Source organism: Scyliorhinus torazame, chromosome 10 (assembly GCF_047496885.1).
Source record: "Scyliorhinus torazame isolate Kashiwa2021f chromosome 10, sScyTor2.1, whole genome shotgun sequence".
NCBI lineage: Eukaryota > Metazoa > Chordata > Chondrichthyes > Carcharhiniformes > Scyliorhinidae > Scyliorhinus > Scyliorhinus torazame.
In genome coordinates, this window is record NC_092716.1 from 264,271,908 (window position 1) to 264,285,401 (window position 13,494).

The following is a 13,494-nucleotide window of genomic DNA, read 5'->3' on the forward strand; positions in this document are numbered from 1 at the left end:
GGCGGGCCTTGAACTTGGCCTCACTAATTGGGTCTTTCCCAATCATCGGTATCGATTTTCTTCCAGTAGAGGGGTGGTTCCCTGATCGCTGGGCGTGTCCTGGTGACTGTCAGTCTGCTTTGTCTTGGCTTCTTCTGGCGCCGGGGAGTCTGTCCTAACATTGTGTATCTAAATGTTTCCCTTTTGTCCCCGGTGATGGCTCATTAGTATGTAGATCGTTTGGTAGTTTCTGTCCTGTCTGACCGTTTAAGGTTCTAATCAACAGACAGAGCTTGCACCTGCTTGTTTCTTAGCATTGTCCAATTTTCCCTACAGTCTTTGCAAGTGTCCATTTTGTAATCTGGACGTGGCCATCCCAGATGGCTACAGCGGAGATTAGGAATTAGATAATTGTTAACCTGTTGTATTTGTTGCATATTTAATTGTGATTAGTAAATTAATTATTTTTATTAACTTTACAAACCTGGTGACTGTGTTCTTGGGCAGCTAAGGGCCGAAGACTTTGGGTGTTGTTCGAAGAATTATTTATTACTTTCAATTGTGTTGCGACTTCGGGTCAAGTGGGGCTGGAACTGACACCGCACTAGCCCAGCAGATCGTGACAGTTAGCTTGACATCTGTCATGCGCAAAGTGTGAAAGTCAGTTATTAAAGAGGTTGTAGCTGGGGAGTTGGAGAAGCTCAAGTTAATTGGAAAGAATCAGCATGGTTTCATGAAAAGGCTATAGTGTTTAACTAATTGAGTTCTTTGAACATATGCTGTGAATAGAGGGGAACCTGGACACGTACTGTGCTCTGATTTCCAGAAAGCATTTGATAAGGTGCTCCATCAAAGGCTATTGCAAAATCTAGAAACTCATGGTGCAGGGTGTGTAACATAAGCATGGACTGAAGATTGGCTGACCGGCTGAAAGAGTGTGCATAAGTGGCTCTTTGATTGGCAGGATGTGACGAGTGGATCATACACGGGTCTCTGCTGGGGCCTCAACCTTTCACAATTTGCACCAATGAGGGGAGCAGATGCATGGTAGCTAAGTTTGCAGACGACACAATTGTAGTATGTTATGAAGAAGCCCGAGTTTGCAGATAGGTTGAGTGAGTGGGCAATAATCTGGTAGGTGAAGTATAATGTGGGAAAATGTGAACAAAGAACAAAGTCAATTAAAGCACAGGAACAGTCCCTCCCAGCCTGCGCTGATCCAGATCCTTTATCTAAACCTGTCTTCTATTTTCCAAGGATCTACTTCCCTCTGTTCCCTGCCTGTTCATATATCTGTCTAGATGCATCTTAAATGATGCTATCGTGCCCGCCTCTACCACCTGCGTTGGCAAAGCATTCCAGGCACCCACCACCCTCTGCGTAAAAAAACTTTCCACGCACATCTCCCTTAAACCTTCCCCCTCTCACCTTGAAATCGTGACCCTTGTAATTGACACCCCCACTCTTGGAAAAAGCTTGTTACTAACCACCCTGTCCATACCTCTCATAATTTTGTAGACCTCAATCAGGTCCCCCCTCAACCTCTGTCTTTCCAATGAAAACAATCCTAACCTACTCAACCTTTCTTACTAGCTAGCACCCTCCATAGCAGGCAACATCCTGGTGAACCTCCTCTGCACCCTCTAAAGCATCCACATCCTTCTGGTAATGTGATGACCAGAACTGCACGCAGTATTCCAAATGTGGCCTAACCAAAGTCCTATCCAACTGTAACATGACCTGCCGACTCTTGTACTCAATACTCCGTCCGATGAAGGCAAGCATGCTGTATGCCTTTGTGACCACGCTTATCGCCCTGCGTTGCCACCTTCAGGGTACAATGGACCTGAACTCCCAGATCTCTCTGTACATCAATTTTCCCCAGGACTCTTCCATTGATTGTATAGTCCGCTCTTGAAATCAATCTTCCAAAATGCATCACCTCGCATTTGCCTGGATTGAACTCCATCTGCCATTCTTCTGCCCAACTTTCCAATCTATCTATATTTTGCTGTATTCTCTGACAGTCCTCCTCGCTATCTGCAACTCCACCAATCTTGGTATCATCTGCAAACTTGCTAATCAGACCACTTATACCGTCGTCCAGATCATTTATGTATTTCACAAACAACACTGGTCGGAGCACGGATCCCTGTGGAACACCACTAATCACCTTTCTCCATTTTGAGACACTCCCTTCCACCACTACTCTCTGTCTCCTGTTGCCCAGCCAGTTCTTTATCCATCTAGCCAGTACACCCTGAACCCCATACAACTTCACTTTTTCCATCAACCTGCCATGGGAAACTTTATCAAATGCCTTACTGAAGTCCATGTATATGAAATCTACAGCCCTTCCCTCATCAATTAACTTTGTCACTTCCTCAAAGAATTCTATTAGGTTTGTAAGACATGACCTTCCCTGCACAAAACCATGCTACCTATCACTGATAAGTCTATTTTCTTCCAAATGTGAATAGATCCTATCCCTCAGTATCTTCTCCAACAGTTTGCCTACCACTGGCGTCATGCTCACAGATCTATAATTCCCTGGATTATCCCTGCTACCCTTCTTAAACAAAGGGACAACATTAGCAATTCTCCAGCCCTCCGGGACCTCACCAGTGCTCAAGGATGCTGCAAAGATATCTGTTAAGGCCCCAGCTATTTTGTCCCTCTCTTCCCTCAGTAACCTGGGATAGATTCCAGCCGGACCTGGGGACTTGTCCACCTTAATGCCTTTTAGAATACCCAAAGCTTCCCCCTTCCTTATGCCGACTTGACCAAGAGTATTTAAACATCCATCCCTAGCCTCAACATCCATCATGTCCCTCTCCTTGGTGAATACCGATGCAAAGTACTCATTAAGAATCTCACCCATTTCCTCTGACTCCATGCATAAATTCCCTCTTTTGTCTTTGAGTGGGCCAATCCTTTCTCTAGTTACGCTCTTGCTCCTTATATACGAATAAAAGGCTTTGGGATTTTCCTAAACCCTGTTAGCCAAAGATATTTCATGACCCTTTTTAGCCCTCTTTATTGCATGTTTGAGACTTGTCCTACTTTCCCGATATTCCTCCAAAGCTTCATCAGTTTTAAGTCACCTAGATCTTATGCATGCTTCCTTTTTCATCTTAGCTAGTCTCACAATTCCACCCGTCATCCATGATTCCCTAATCTTGCCATTTCGATCCCTCATTTTCACAGGGACATGTCTGTCCTGCACTCTAATCACTTTCCTTAAAAGACTCCCACATTTCAAATGTGGATTTACCCTTAAACAGCTGCTCCCAATCCACATTCCCTAGCTCCTGCCAAATTTTGTTATACTTGGCCTTTCCCCAATTTAGCACTCTTCCTTTAGGACTACTCTCGTCTTTGTCCATGAGTATCCTAAAACTTACGGAATTGTGATCGCTGTTCCCAAAGTAATCACCGACTGAAACTTCAACCACCTGGCCGGGATCTTCCCCAATACCAGGTCCAATATGGCCCCTTCCCGAGTTGGACTGTTTACATAAATTAAATTCATTTTGGCTGGAATAATAAAAAAAGAGAAGAGCATTACTTAAATGGAGAGCAACTGTAGGTATCCGAGGAGGAGATGGAGGATAGAGTCCCATTTCCTGAATTCTGTACCGATGAGGACCTTGAGCAGTTTGATATAGAAAGTGAGGAGGTCATGGAGGCTTTGACAGGCTTAAAAATAGACAAATCCCCGGGCCCGGATAAATTGCATCCCAGGCTGCTGTGGGAGACGAGGCAGGAAATTGCAGGGGCTCTGGCGCAAGTTTTTAATTCCTCGCTTGCCACGGGGGAAGTGCCAGAGGACTGGAGGTGGTGGCTTTGTCGGGGTGGCACAGTGGGTAGCACTGCTGCATCACGGCGCAGAGGACCCGGGTTCGAACCCGGCCCCGGATCACTGACCATTCTCCCCGTGTCTGTCTGGGTCTCACCCCCACAACCCAAAACCACGTGCAGGGTAGGTGGATTAGTTATGTTAAATTGCCCCTTAATTGGAAAAAAATAATTGGCTACACTAAATTTAAAAAAGGCTTTGTCAGAGGGAAGTCATGCCTGACAAATTTGAAAGAGAATTTTTTGAAAAAGTGACCGAAGTGTGTGGATGAAGGAAGCACAGTTGATGTAATTTATATGGATTTTAGCAAAGCCTTTGACAAGGTTCCACCCATAATGGGAGGCTGATCGAGCCGTTTGAAGCGCATGGACTTAGAGGAAAGGTCTCAAGATGGATTCAAAACTGGCTTAGTAACAGGACACAAAGGTGATGGTGGAGGTTAGGTGGATTGGCCATGATAAATTGCCCTTAGTGTCCAAAATTGCCCTTCGTGTTGGGTGGGGTTACTGGGTTATGGGGATAGGGTGGAGGTGTTGACCTTGGGTAGGATGCTCTTTCCAAGAGCCGGTGCAGACTCGATGGGCTGAATGGCCTCCTTCTGCGCTGTAAATTCTATGATAAGCTGTTTGAGTTACTGGAGGCCAGTGCCCAGCGGCAGACCACACAGATCAGTACTGGGCCCCTTATTATTTGTGAGAGATGGATTTGGATTTATTGTTACGTGTACCGAAGTACAATGAAATGTATTCTGCGTATATTCCAGACCGATCATTCCATACATGAAAAAACATAGGACATACATAATTACACAATGTAAATACATAGACACAGGCATCGGGTGAAGCACACGGAGTGTAGTACTGCTGAGCAGAGAAGATGTGCGGAGCAATCAGGTCAGTCCATAAGACAGTCATTCAGGAGTCTGGTAACAGTGAAGAAACCGTTTTTGAATCTGTTAGTGTGTATTCTCGGACACTTGTATCCAATAGAAGAGGTTGGAAGAGAGAATAACCCGGGTGATAGGGGTCTTTGTTATGCTGCCCGCTTTCCCAAGGCAACGGGAGGTGTAGACAGAGTCAATGGGTGGGACGCCGTTTTGCTGGACTGTGTTCACGTCGTGATATAGATATAAATATATAGATATAAATGATATAGATGAGAATGTGGGGAGAATGATAATCTTTATTGTCACAAGAAGGCTTACATTAACACTATAATGGAGTTACTGTGAAAAGCCCCTGAGGAAGTTTGCAGACGACACCAGATTGGTAGGATTGTTAACTGTGAAGGAGAGGGGTCACAGGTTACACAAAGATGCAGATTGGTTGGTCAGATGGGCAGAGCAGCAGCAGATGGTATTTAACCCTGATAAAGGTGATGCACTTTGGAAGAAGAAACTGAACAAGGGAGCATGTAATGAAAGACAGGGCACTGGGAAGCTCAGGAGCTGATGGATCTTGGGGTAGTTATCCCCATTTTAACTTGGCCTCACCCGCTACACACACACACACACAGAAGACAGAAAAACACAGAGGTGGAGAGGGTAAAAATCATAAGTAAAAGGAGAAAGCGTCTTTGATTCAGAGTTTTTAGCACATCTTCCTTCACAGCAAGCTGGGAAGTTAAAGTCTTTGTTTGCAGCCTGTAATGGTCGACTTTGTAGATTCATTCATTCAGGTTCTCTGTAGTTTAGAAATGCAGTACTCCCAGCTCCTCTGGAGAGGGGAAACAGATCCTGGGTCTTTGGTTTCAGATATAAGGCACTCATAGGCTTTCTGGAGAGAGATAGCAGTAAAGCACTCGCAGCAGCTTTTCTGGAGAAAGTTAGAGTCTTAACTCTGTGCTGCCAGAATCAAAACTGAAATTCCCTGCAACTCTGAAAAGCAAATCTATCAGCGCGATCTACTGGCCATGTTGTGCTCGAGCGAGAGAGCAACATGACCTGGGTGGCAGGGCCCAAGGCATGCCATGCCGATGAATGGAGGGTGGTTATGAAGGGTGGGGGGCTGCAGGGCAGGTACGATGAGGCCTCTTGGAGGTTGGGGGTGTGTGACGCAAGGGGATCCTGGAGAGGGGCTATGGGGGGGGGGTGTTAGGCCCTGAAGAGGCAGGGGTACCCAGGGACCCTATAGCAGGGTGTCCTCACTTGGGCTGGCAGGAGGGGGGGGGGCGGGGGGAGTGGCTGTGTGGGGTTGTGCCCATGGGTGTGGGGGACCCACAAGCTCACTTAGAGATCGGAGCACCCGTTCAAAATGGTGCCTTGATCTCTTGAGTTCAGCTCCACAGAGCTAAAAAGTGTGGGCTAAACCAGTGAGAAACAACCCAGTGCCCAGAAAAGTCACCAAGTGTCATAGATTATCATAAAATTTACAGTGCAGAAGGAGGCCATTCGACCCATCGAGTCTGCACCGGCTCTTGGAAAGAGCACCCTACCCAAGGTCAACACCTCCCCACCCTATCCCCATAACCCAGTAACCCCACCCAACACTAAGGGCAATTTTGGACACGAAGGGCAATTTATCATGGCCACTCCACCTAACCTGCACATCTTTGCACTGTGGGAGGAAACCGGAGCACCCGGAGGAAACCCACGGACACACGGGGAGGCTGTGCAGACTCCGCACAGACAGTGACCCAAGCCGGAATCGAACCTGGGACCCTGGATCTGTGAAGCAATTGTGCTACCCACAATGCTACCGTGCTGTCGTTTGATAGCGGTGGGGATCTCTCCGGCAGAGCTGGTGGGAAACTCCCTGAAAACCTGCCACAATTAGACATTTTTCTATTGAATTCCACCCTACCTGTTACCAGGCAAAATACGGTCTTTTAGGCTAATTCATTCAATCAATCAAACCGAGTCTCAGCCCATCTCTCTCACTGGTGCTGACAAGTCTGCAACTCAAGTTTAAACCAGCATAGACTAACAAAGTGTTCTCCATTGTAACGTCTGGATTCTCTAAAGATACACGCTGCTTGTCTTAAAGAGACTTGTTCATCAATCACGCATGGATCAAAAATGTAATAGCAAAAATACAAAGAAGGGGAAATAAGGGAATAAACAGGAAGGACCCTTACAGAACACCCAATCACTTCTCTTTATTGGAATGTGAATTCTGTTGGATGTTTCAGCTTCAATAACAATACAGTTCACTCAAGTCTGTCCCCGCCCCAATCTTTTCCATATCCATTGAAGAATTTTTACAAGAGAGATTCAAATTTGGAATGCTTGGAAATCTTTGGGCATTTCATGATTGTGGGATATTAGGGAAAAGTACTTTTGTAGTTTCATTTAAGCTGACCCTTTTGTAAGTATTAATGATATATAATCTTATTTTTCCTTTTATTTCAAACAGGGGCCACAAAGACAAGCTCACATAACTGAAAATGTGGCAGATCTGACAGCTGTGAAAGAAAACACTTATGAAGATGTGCCACCTTATCTTAAAGAGGAGCCCCCAGAAGGTACTCTTAACTATTGCCTTGGAGAAATGTTGTATAAAATATATCACTACACTGCAGCAACCTTTACTGAGGAATGTTGGTCCATATTATATCTCAATGAGGGCAACCTGCGGCCCGGGGGCCAAATGAGTTGAATGTGGCCCGCTAACACCGTTTTGTTGACCGTTGCCCAAGTTCAGGTTCGCCACATTCTGCTGATTCCCGTCCGCATAGTTTCTTTCCTACCGGTGTGACTGAACTGATTCGCACGTAAAGAAGGGCAAGTGAGGTGGGTACTGATTACTCACAACACTGACTGTGAGAGACGTGCACTCCCTTTGCATCCAAAGTGTAGATATTTATTTTGTGTTTGATATTTGAAGTTAATGGTTCTATTATATAAATGATCATTATCCAAAACTCATTGTGAAATATTTGGCGTGTATTAAATATATTTAATTCTATTCATGGGGTCAGAGTTAGCGAACAAGCCTGATTCCAATCTTGCAGCCCACTGAGATGAAGGAGAGCCACTCATGCCACCCACTCGATAGCCTTGGTTGCCCAATCCCCTTTTTCTTTGGAGATGAATTCATGCGACAAGACCATCACGGATTAATAGCTTGCAGCAGTAACTAAGAAGTTGCACGTTAGGGTTAGGGTTGAATCTGGGTGCATTACGTATCTTGGTTGTAATGAAAGGAAATAGCAGTGTGTTTCTGACTTTGAACAAAGAAAAATTGAACGTTTGTAAGCTAATGCTTTTTTGAGTTTTATATTAAGGTGTGTTTTGTAGCAAAGAAGATGTAACACTGAGAACTCTGGGGAACTTTTTTATTGCAAGGTTAGAACTGCTTTGTTTCCCATTGTGTTATGATTTGATGATCGAGACATGCAGGAACATGGAACTAAAAGGAGTTTGGTCACCATTAAAATCAAACTCTGCTGTTTAAGATATGATGTTTTGGTTCTCCAGACTGTAGGACATACTCATTAAGGTCCGGTGTGCAAAAATATTGTTGCTATCCAAATATGGTTTGATTACTTTGCAAGTAGAAACCACTCCCCATTATTAGTGGCTTTGGTATCAACTAAAAAAAATTAAGTTGCAAGGCTTGTTAATGCATGCAAAGTGACATTTTATTGCATTTGAAGGAAATTAAGGAAACCCTGAAATTAAGTTGGTAAAACTCTTCTCCCTAGAGAAGGCATCTGTTGTTTTCCTGCGGAATGGTGGTCGATGCATTTTGAATTTTCTTTTCCTCTCGGTTGAATTTCTCAGAGTAGCTGGGGTTTGTCTTGCTGATTGATGCCACCACTTTGTATGCTGCAATCTACTGTCATACACCGAGATCGTGTACTGAAATTCCGTGAATCATTATAAATCTCCATGTTAAGGTTACCACTGCTTAGTTCGAACCCGTAAAATTGATTAAATATTTGTGTACTTTCTGCATTTGAGAATAAGGCCTTAATTGACTGCAGTATTCTTTCTCCTCTGCTAAGATTATTAATTAACCTCTTCTGTAGTTATATCCAAGTCATAGTTTTATAGTATTCTGCTTTCTGAAGTCTCGGGGATCATCGGGCATGTGTCAGATCCAGTGAGCAAAGTGCAGTAAGATGGTTTGTCTGATTCTCTGGCATGTTCTGGTACACATGATGCAGAAAGATGTACTCCATTTTTAGGAGTGAGTGGTCTTTAGCACAAAAGCACAACAAAAATATACACAAAATCTAAAAATAAATCATGCAATGGTTTACATGTGATTTCCGTACAATCTCAGATTAAAAACCATTTCAGTTGTATTTGCTTCTATCAGTTTTATTCAAATTCTGTAATAATCTCATATTTAATTGGAAGTTTTTAATGGTTTGATAAATTGTAATTGTCACGCAGTGGTTTTAATGGACATAAGGGGTGTGATTCTCCGCCTCCCGCTGGGCTGGAGAATCGCTGAGGGGGGGCGGGAATCCAGCTGCTGAATTCTCCGGTGCCAGGGTTTTGGCGGGGGGGGGGGGGGGGGAATCACGGCGCGCTGGTCGACAGCCGCTGGCAATGCCCCCACCCGGCGATTCTCTTGCCCGCAATGGGCCGAGTGGCCGCCCGTTTTCAGCGGATCCCGCCGGCGTAAATCACAACAGGTCCTTACCGGCGGGACCTGGCTCCACGGGTGGCCTGCAGAGTCCTGGGGGCGGGGGGGGGGGGGGGATCTGGCCCCGGGGGGTGCCCCCACGGTGGCCTGGCCCGCGATCGGGCCCCACCGATCTGCGTGGGGGCACTCTTTCCCTCCGCACCGGCCGCTGTCAACCTCCACCATGGCCGGTGCGGAGAAGAACGCCCTTCTGGGATGACACCACACGCTGGTGCTCCCGTGCATGCGCCAACTTGCGCCGGCCGGCGGAGATTGCCATGGCGCCAAGCCCTTCCGCGCCGACTGGAGCGGCACCAAACACTCCGGCGCTGGCCTAGCCCCTGAAGGTGCGGAGGAGGTTCACGCCACTCCTCGGCGCCAGAGTGGCCCTCCCCGACGGTTCGCGGAGAATCCCGCCCAAGGTCTGAACTTCTTTAGTTCAGGAGCTGTTCAAGCTTATTTTAGTCAAGATATGAACATTTGTTGAACTGTATCATCTTTCTTGTGCTGCACAATTTAACATTTTTATTTCTGTCTATTTGCTGGTTCCAGGTTTTCTGTTGTGCAATTGTGTAAAACTTGAAGAAGGCTTCTCCAGTGCTTTGTCAATGGGCATCATGAATGTAATTGTTATCAAATAAGGAAGGTGCATTTATTTACAGAATTGATTTAGATCTAATTTATTACATTATGCTTCAGCTGTGCATGTGCGAGACTAATGAGCATAAAATTAAGTCTTCAGCTGGGAAAAAACAATATTATCCTGGTTGAACAGGATGCAGAGCCAGTCACAGACTTCAATGTAACCTGACTGTAAATATGGGTGTGCTATATGTAAATATTCCATGATTTGTGTACCAATCATTTTCTTTTGGGCCCAATTTTTAACATACTTTTTTCTGAGCTGAGGTACAGGTGACCTGTCCAAAGGTAACTTGAGGCAGTCACGCGGTGATTTGGGTGTAGTGATTGTGGCCAATCTGTACTCCAGGCAATTCTCCCCAATCTGACATTGCAGGTGTGCAAACTTTAAAACTTGCATCTTGCAAGTGGGTGAAGCAAGTTGTTTGATTTCTATTATAAGTCCCTAATTGAGGCCCACTTTGCTGAGTAGTTACAGTTTTCTTGAAATTGCATTAAAATTATGATCAACATAACTTAATCATCCACCATATGTGTTGAATGCATTAATATATTGGAACAACCCAGTTTGTTTGCAAATGAATAGAAACGAGCAGAACCAAGGCTGAATTCTTCTTGAATTTGAATAGGACAAAAATGACAAAAAAGATTCCATATTGAAAATTCTCAAGCATTCTCATTTAACACAGATTTAAAAAAAAAAAATATGTTTATTCAAAATGTTTCAACAAAAATTTTCAGCCATTCAAACCCCCCCCCCCCCCGGGTAACAAAAAAGAAAAGGGAAGGAACAGAACAAAACATGAACATATCAATCCAACATAATGCAGAACTTGTACACTGGGTTCCTCCCGCACATATTGACTTTCCCATATGTTTATGTTTTTCCTTTTTCAAGTGCCCCTAGGAAAACCCCTTTCCCTGCCCACCCATATACCCCCCCCCCCCCCGAAAGTGTCCTCGCGACACCCCTCTAGAACCCATCCAGTGCCGGGCACGACCAGAACATATGGGCGTGATTCGCTGGGCTTCCTGAGCACCTCCCACATCTGTCCTCCACCCCAAAGAACCTACTCAGCCTCGCCCCTGTCATATGCGCTCTGTCAAGAACCTTAAACTGTATCAGGCTAAGCCGGCACACGAGGAAGAGGAATTAACCCTACTCAGGGCATCAGCCCACAGACCCTCTTCAATCTCCTCCCCCAACTCCTCCTCCCATTTGCCCTTCAGCTCCTCTACCAAAGCCGCCTCTTCTTTCATCTCCTGATATATCGCCGAAACCTTGCCCTCTCCGCCCCATACACCCAAAATCACCCTGTTATTTAACACAGATTTAATAATACCGTTTGACCTTGGGCCACGATTCCCCCTTCTCTATTGCATTATTCCATGCTTCTATATTTTGTTCATTACAAAGAGCTTTTACTTCCATCTGAATAACATATTGTCTCCCTCCACCTTGCCTCAGTCTACACTAACGCTGCACTGAAGTTACTGTGAAAATCCTCTAGTTGCCACATTCTGGCGCCTGTTGGGGTACACAGAATGAGAATTCAGAATGTCCAATTCACCTAATGAGCACATGTTTCAGGACTTGTGGGAGGAAACCAGAGCACCCGGAGGAAACCCATGCAGACACGGGGAGAACGTGCCGACTCCGCACAGACAGTGACCCAAGCCGGGAATCAAACCTGGGACTCTGGCGCTGTGAAGCAACAGTGCTAACCACTGCTGGGATGGCCAATCCACCTAACCTGCAATTCTTTGGACTATGGAGGAAACTGGAGGAAACCCATGTAGACACGGGGAGAAAGTGCATACTGTCACCTGAGGCTGGACTTGAACACTGGTCCTGGCGCTGTGAGGCAGCAGTGCTAATCACTGTCCCACCGCGCCACAAGTTAACATTGCATATTCATTGTATATGTTTTACAGCAGGAAATATATGGACTGGAAACTACGTCCGTATTGCTGAAAAGCGTCTCTCCCACGATGTCCTGTTTTCTCAACTGTCAAATGGCTAGCATTCAAGAGGAGGACGAAGAAAATGCTTCAAAGGTACAAGCTCTCCTTGGAGCTTGGCAGCATTGACGGGGAGCCTGCTGGCAGTGGTTCAAAATGACGATAACTTGTCCATCAAACTACAACATGCTTTGTGCCCAATTATCATAATGATGATGCAGAGAAGGACACGAAAGGAAGCAAATCAGCACCCTGGATCCTACTGCCTCATGGGGCACCCTGTCCCTTCTGCATGAAGATCTGTGGCTCAGCAGTCGGTCACAGGAAGACCCATGGCAGAAAGTTGTGACCATGAATAGATACCAAGCTCGAATTGAGGGACAGGGGACAGTGACAGCAGAGGGACAGGTGACAGTCCAGCGGATGGTCAGGCGATAGTCCAGTGGATGGACACGCGACAGTGACCGGGGAGGGACAGGCGACAGTGACGGGGAGGGACAGGCGACAGTGACAGGGGAGAGACAGGCGACAGTGACAGGGGAGAGACAGGCGACAGTGACAGGGGAGGGACAGGCGACAGTGACAGCCGACTGACAGGCGAGAGGGACAGCGGAGGGACAGGCAACAATGATAGCGGAGGGGCAAGCGACAGTCCAGAAGAGGGACAGGCGACAGTGGCAGCAGAGGGACAGGCGACAGTGGCAGCAGAGGTACTGGCGACAGTGGCAGCGGAGGGACAGGCGACAGTGGCAGCAGAGGTACTGGCAACAGTGGCAGCAGAGGGACACAGGCGACAGTGGCAGCAGAGGTACTGGCGACAGTGGCAGCAGAGGGACTGGCGACAGTGGCAGCGGAGGAACAGTCGACAGTCCAGCGTAGGGATGGGCGACAGTCCAGCGGAGGGACAGGCGACAGTCTAGCGGAGGGACAGGCGCCAGTGACAGCGGAGGGACAGGCGCCAGTGACAGCGGAGGGACAGGCGCCAGTGACAGCGGAGGGACAGGCGCCAGGGACAGCGGAGGGACAGGCACCAGGGACAGCGGACGGACAGCCGGCAGTCTAGCGGAGGGACAGGCGGCAGTCTAGCGGAGGGACAAGCGACAGTCTAGCGGAGGGACAGGCGACAGTCTAGCGGAGGGACAGGCGACAGAGACAGCGGAAGGACAGGTGCCAGGGACAGCGGAGGGACCGGCGCCAGGGACAGCAGAGGGACAGGCACCAGGGACAGCGGAGGGACAGGCGCCAGGGACAGCGGAGGGCCTGTCAGCTTTTTACTTTTGTTTTAGGCTGTTTGCTGCAGGGTGTGTTTTAGTTTAGTTTTCAGTGTTGGAGCTGAAACCAGACAGAGCAGGTGCTGCTGTTCTCTCTGCCATGAAAAGACTATCTCTTGATCATTTGGTGAATTCAGAATTATAAATGTTCTCAGTAGTGAATGTAAACCTGATGTGCTTCTGTTAAAAAGTGTTTCTTCTGTCT

At 46.8% G+C, this 13,494-nt stretch overlaps 2 protein-coding genes across 5 annotated transcripts in view; one reads left to right on the forward strand and one right to left on the reverse strand.

Annotated features, from left to right (window-relative positions):
• The window catches only part of LOC140384765 (uncharacterized), a 95,908-nt gene that overhangs the window by 57,197 nt on the left and 25,217 nt on the right, over positions 1 to 13,494 (reverse strand). The gene's annotated exons all lie outside the window — the stretch shown is intronic.
• The window catches only part of LOC140384766 (transmembrane protein 263-like), a 458,167-nt gene that overhangs the window by 18,242 nt on the left and 426,431 nt on the right, over positions 1 to 13,494 (forward strand). For all 4 annotated transcript variants that reach the window (XM_072466768.1, XM_072466765.1, XM_072466767.1 and 1 more), the window contains one exon: positions 7,192 to 7,300. In XM_072466768.1, coding sequence (XP_072322869.1) covers positions 7,192 to 7,300 — 109 coding nt within the window. The remainder of the gene's footprint in view (positions 1 to 7,191; positions 7,301 to 13,494) is intronic.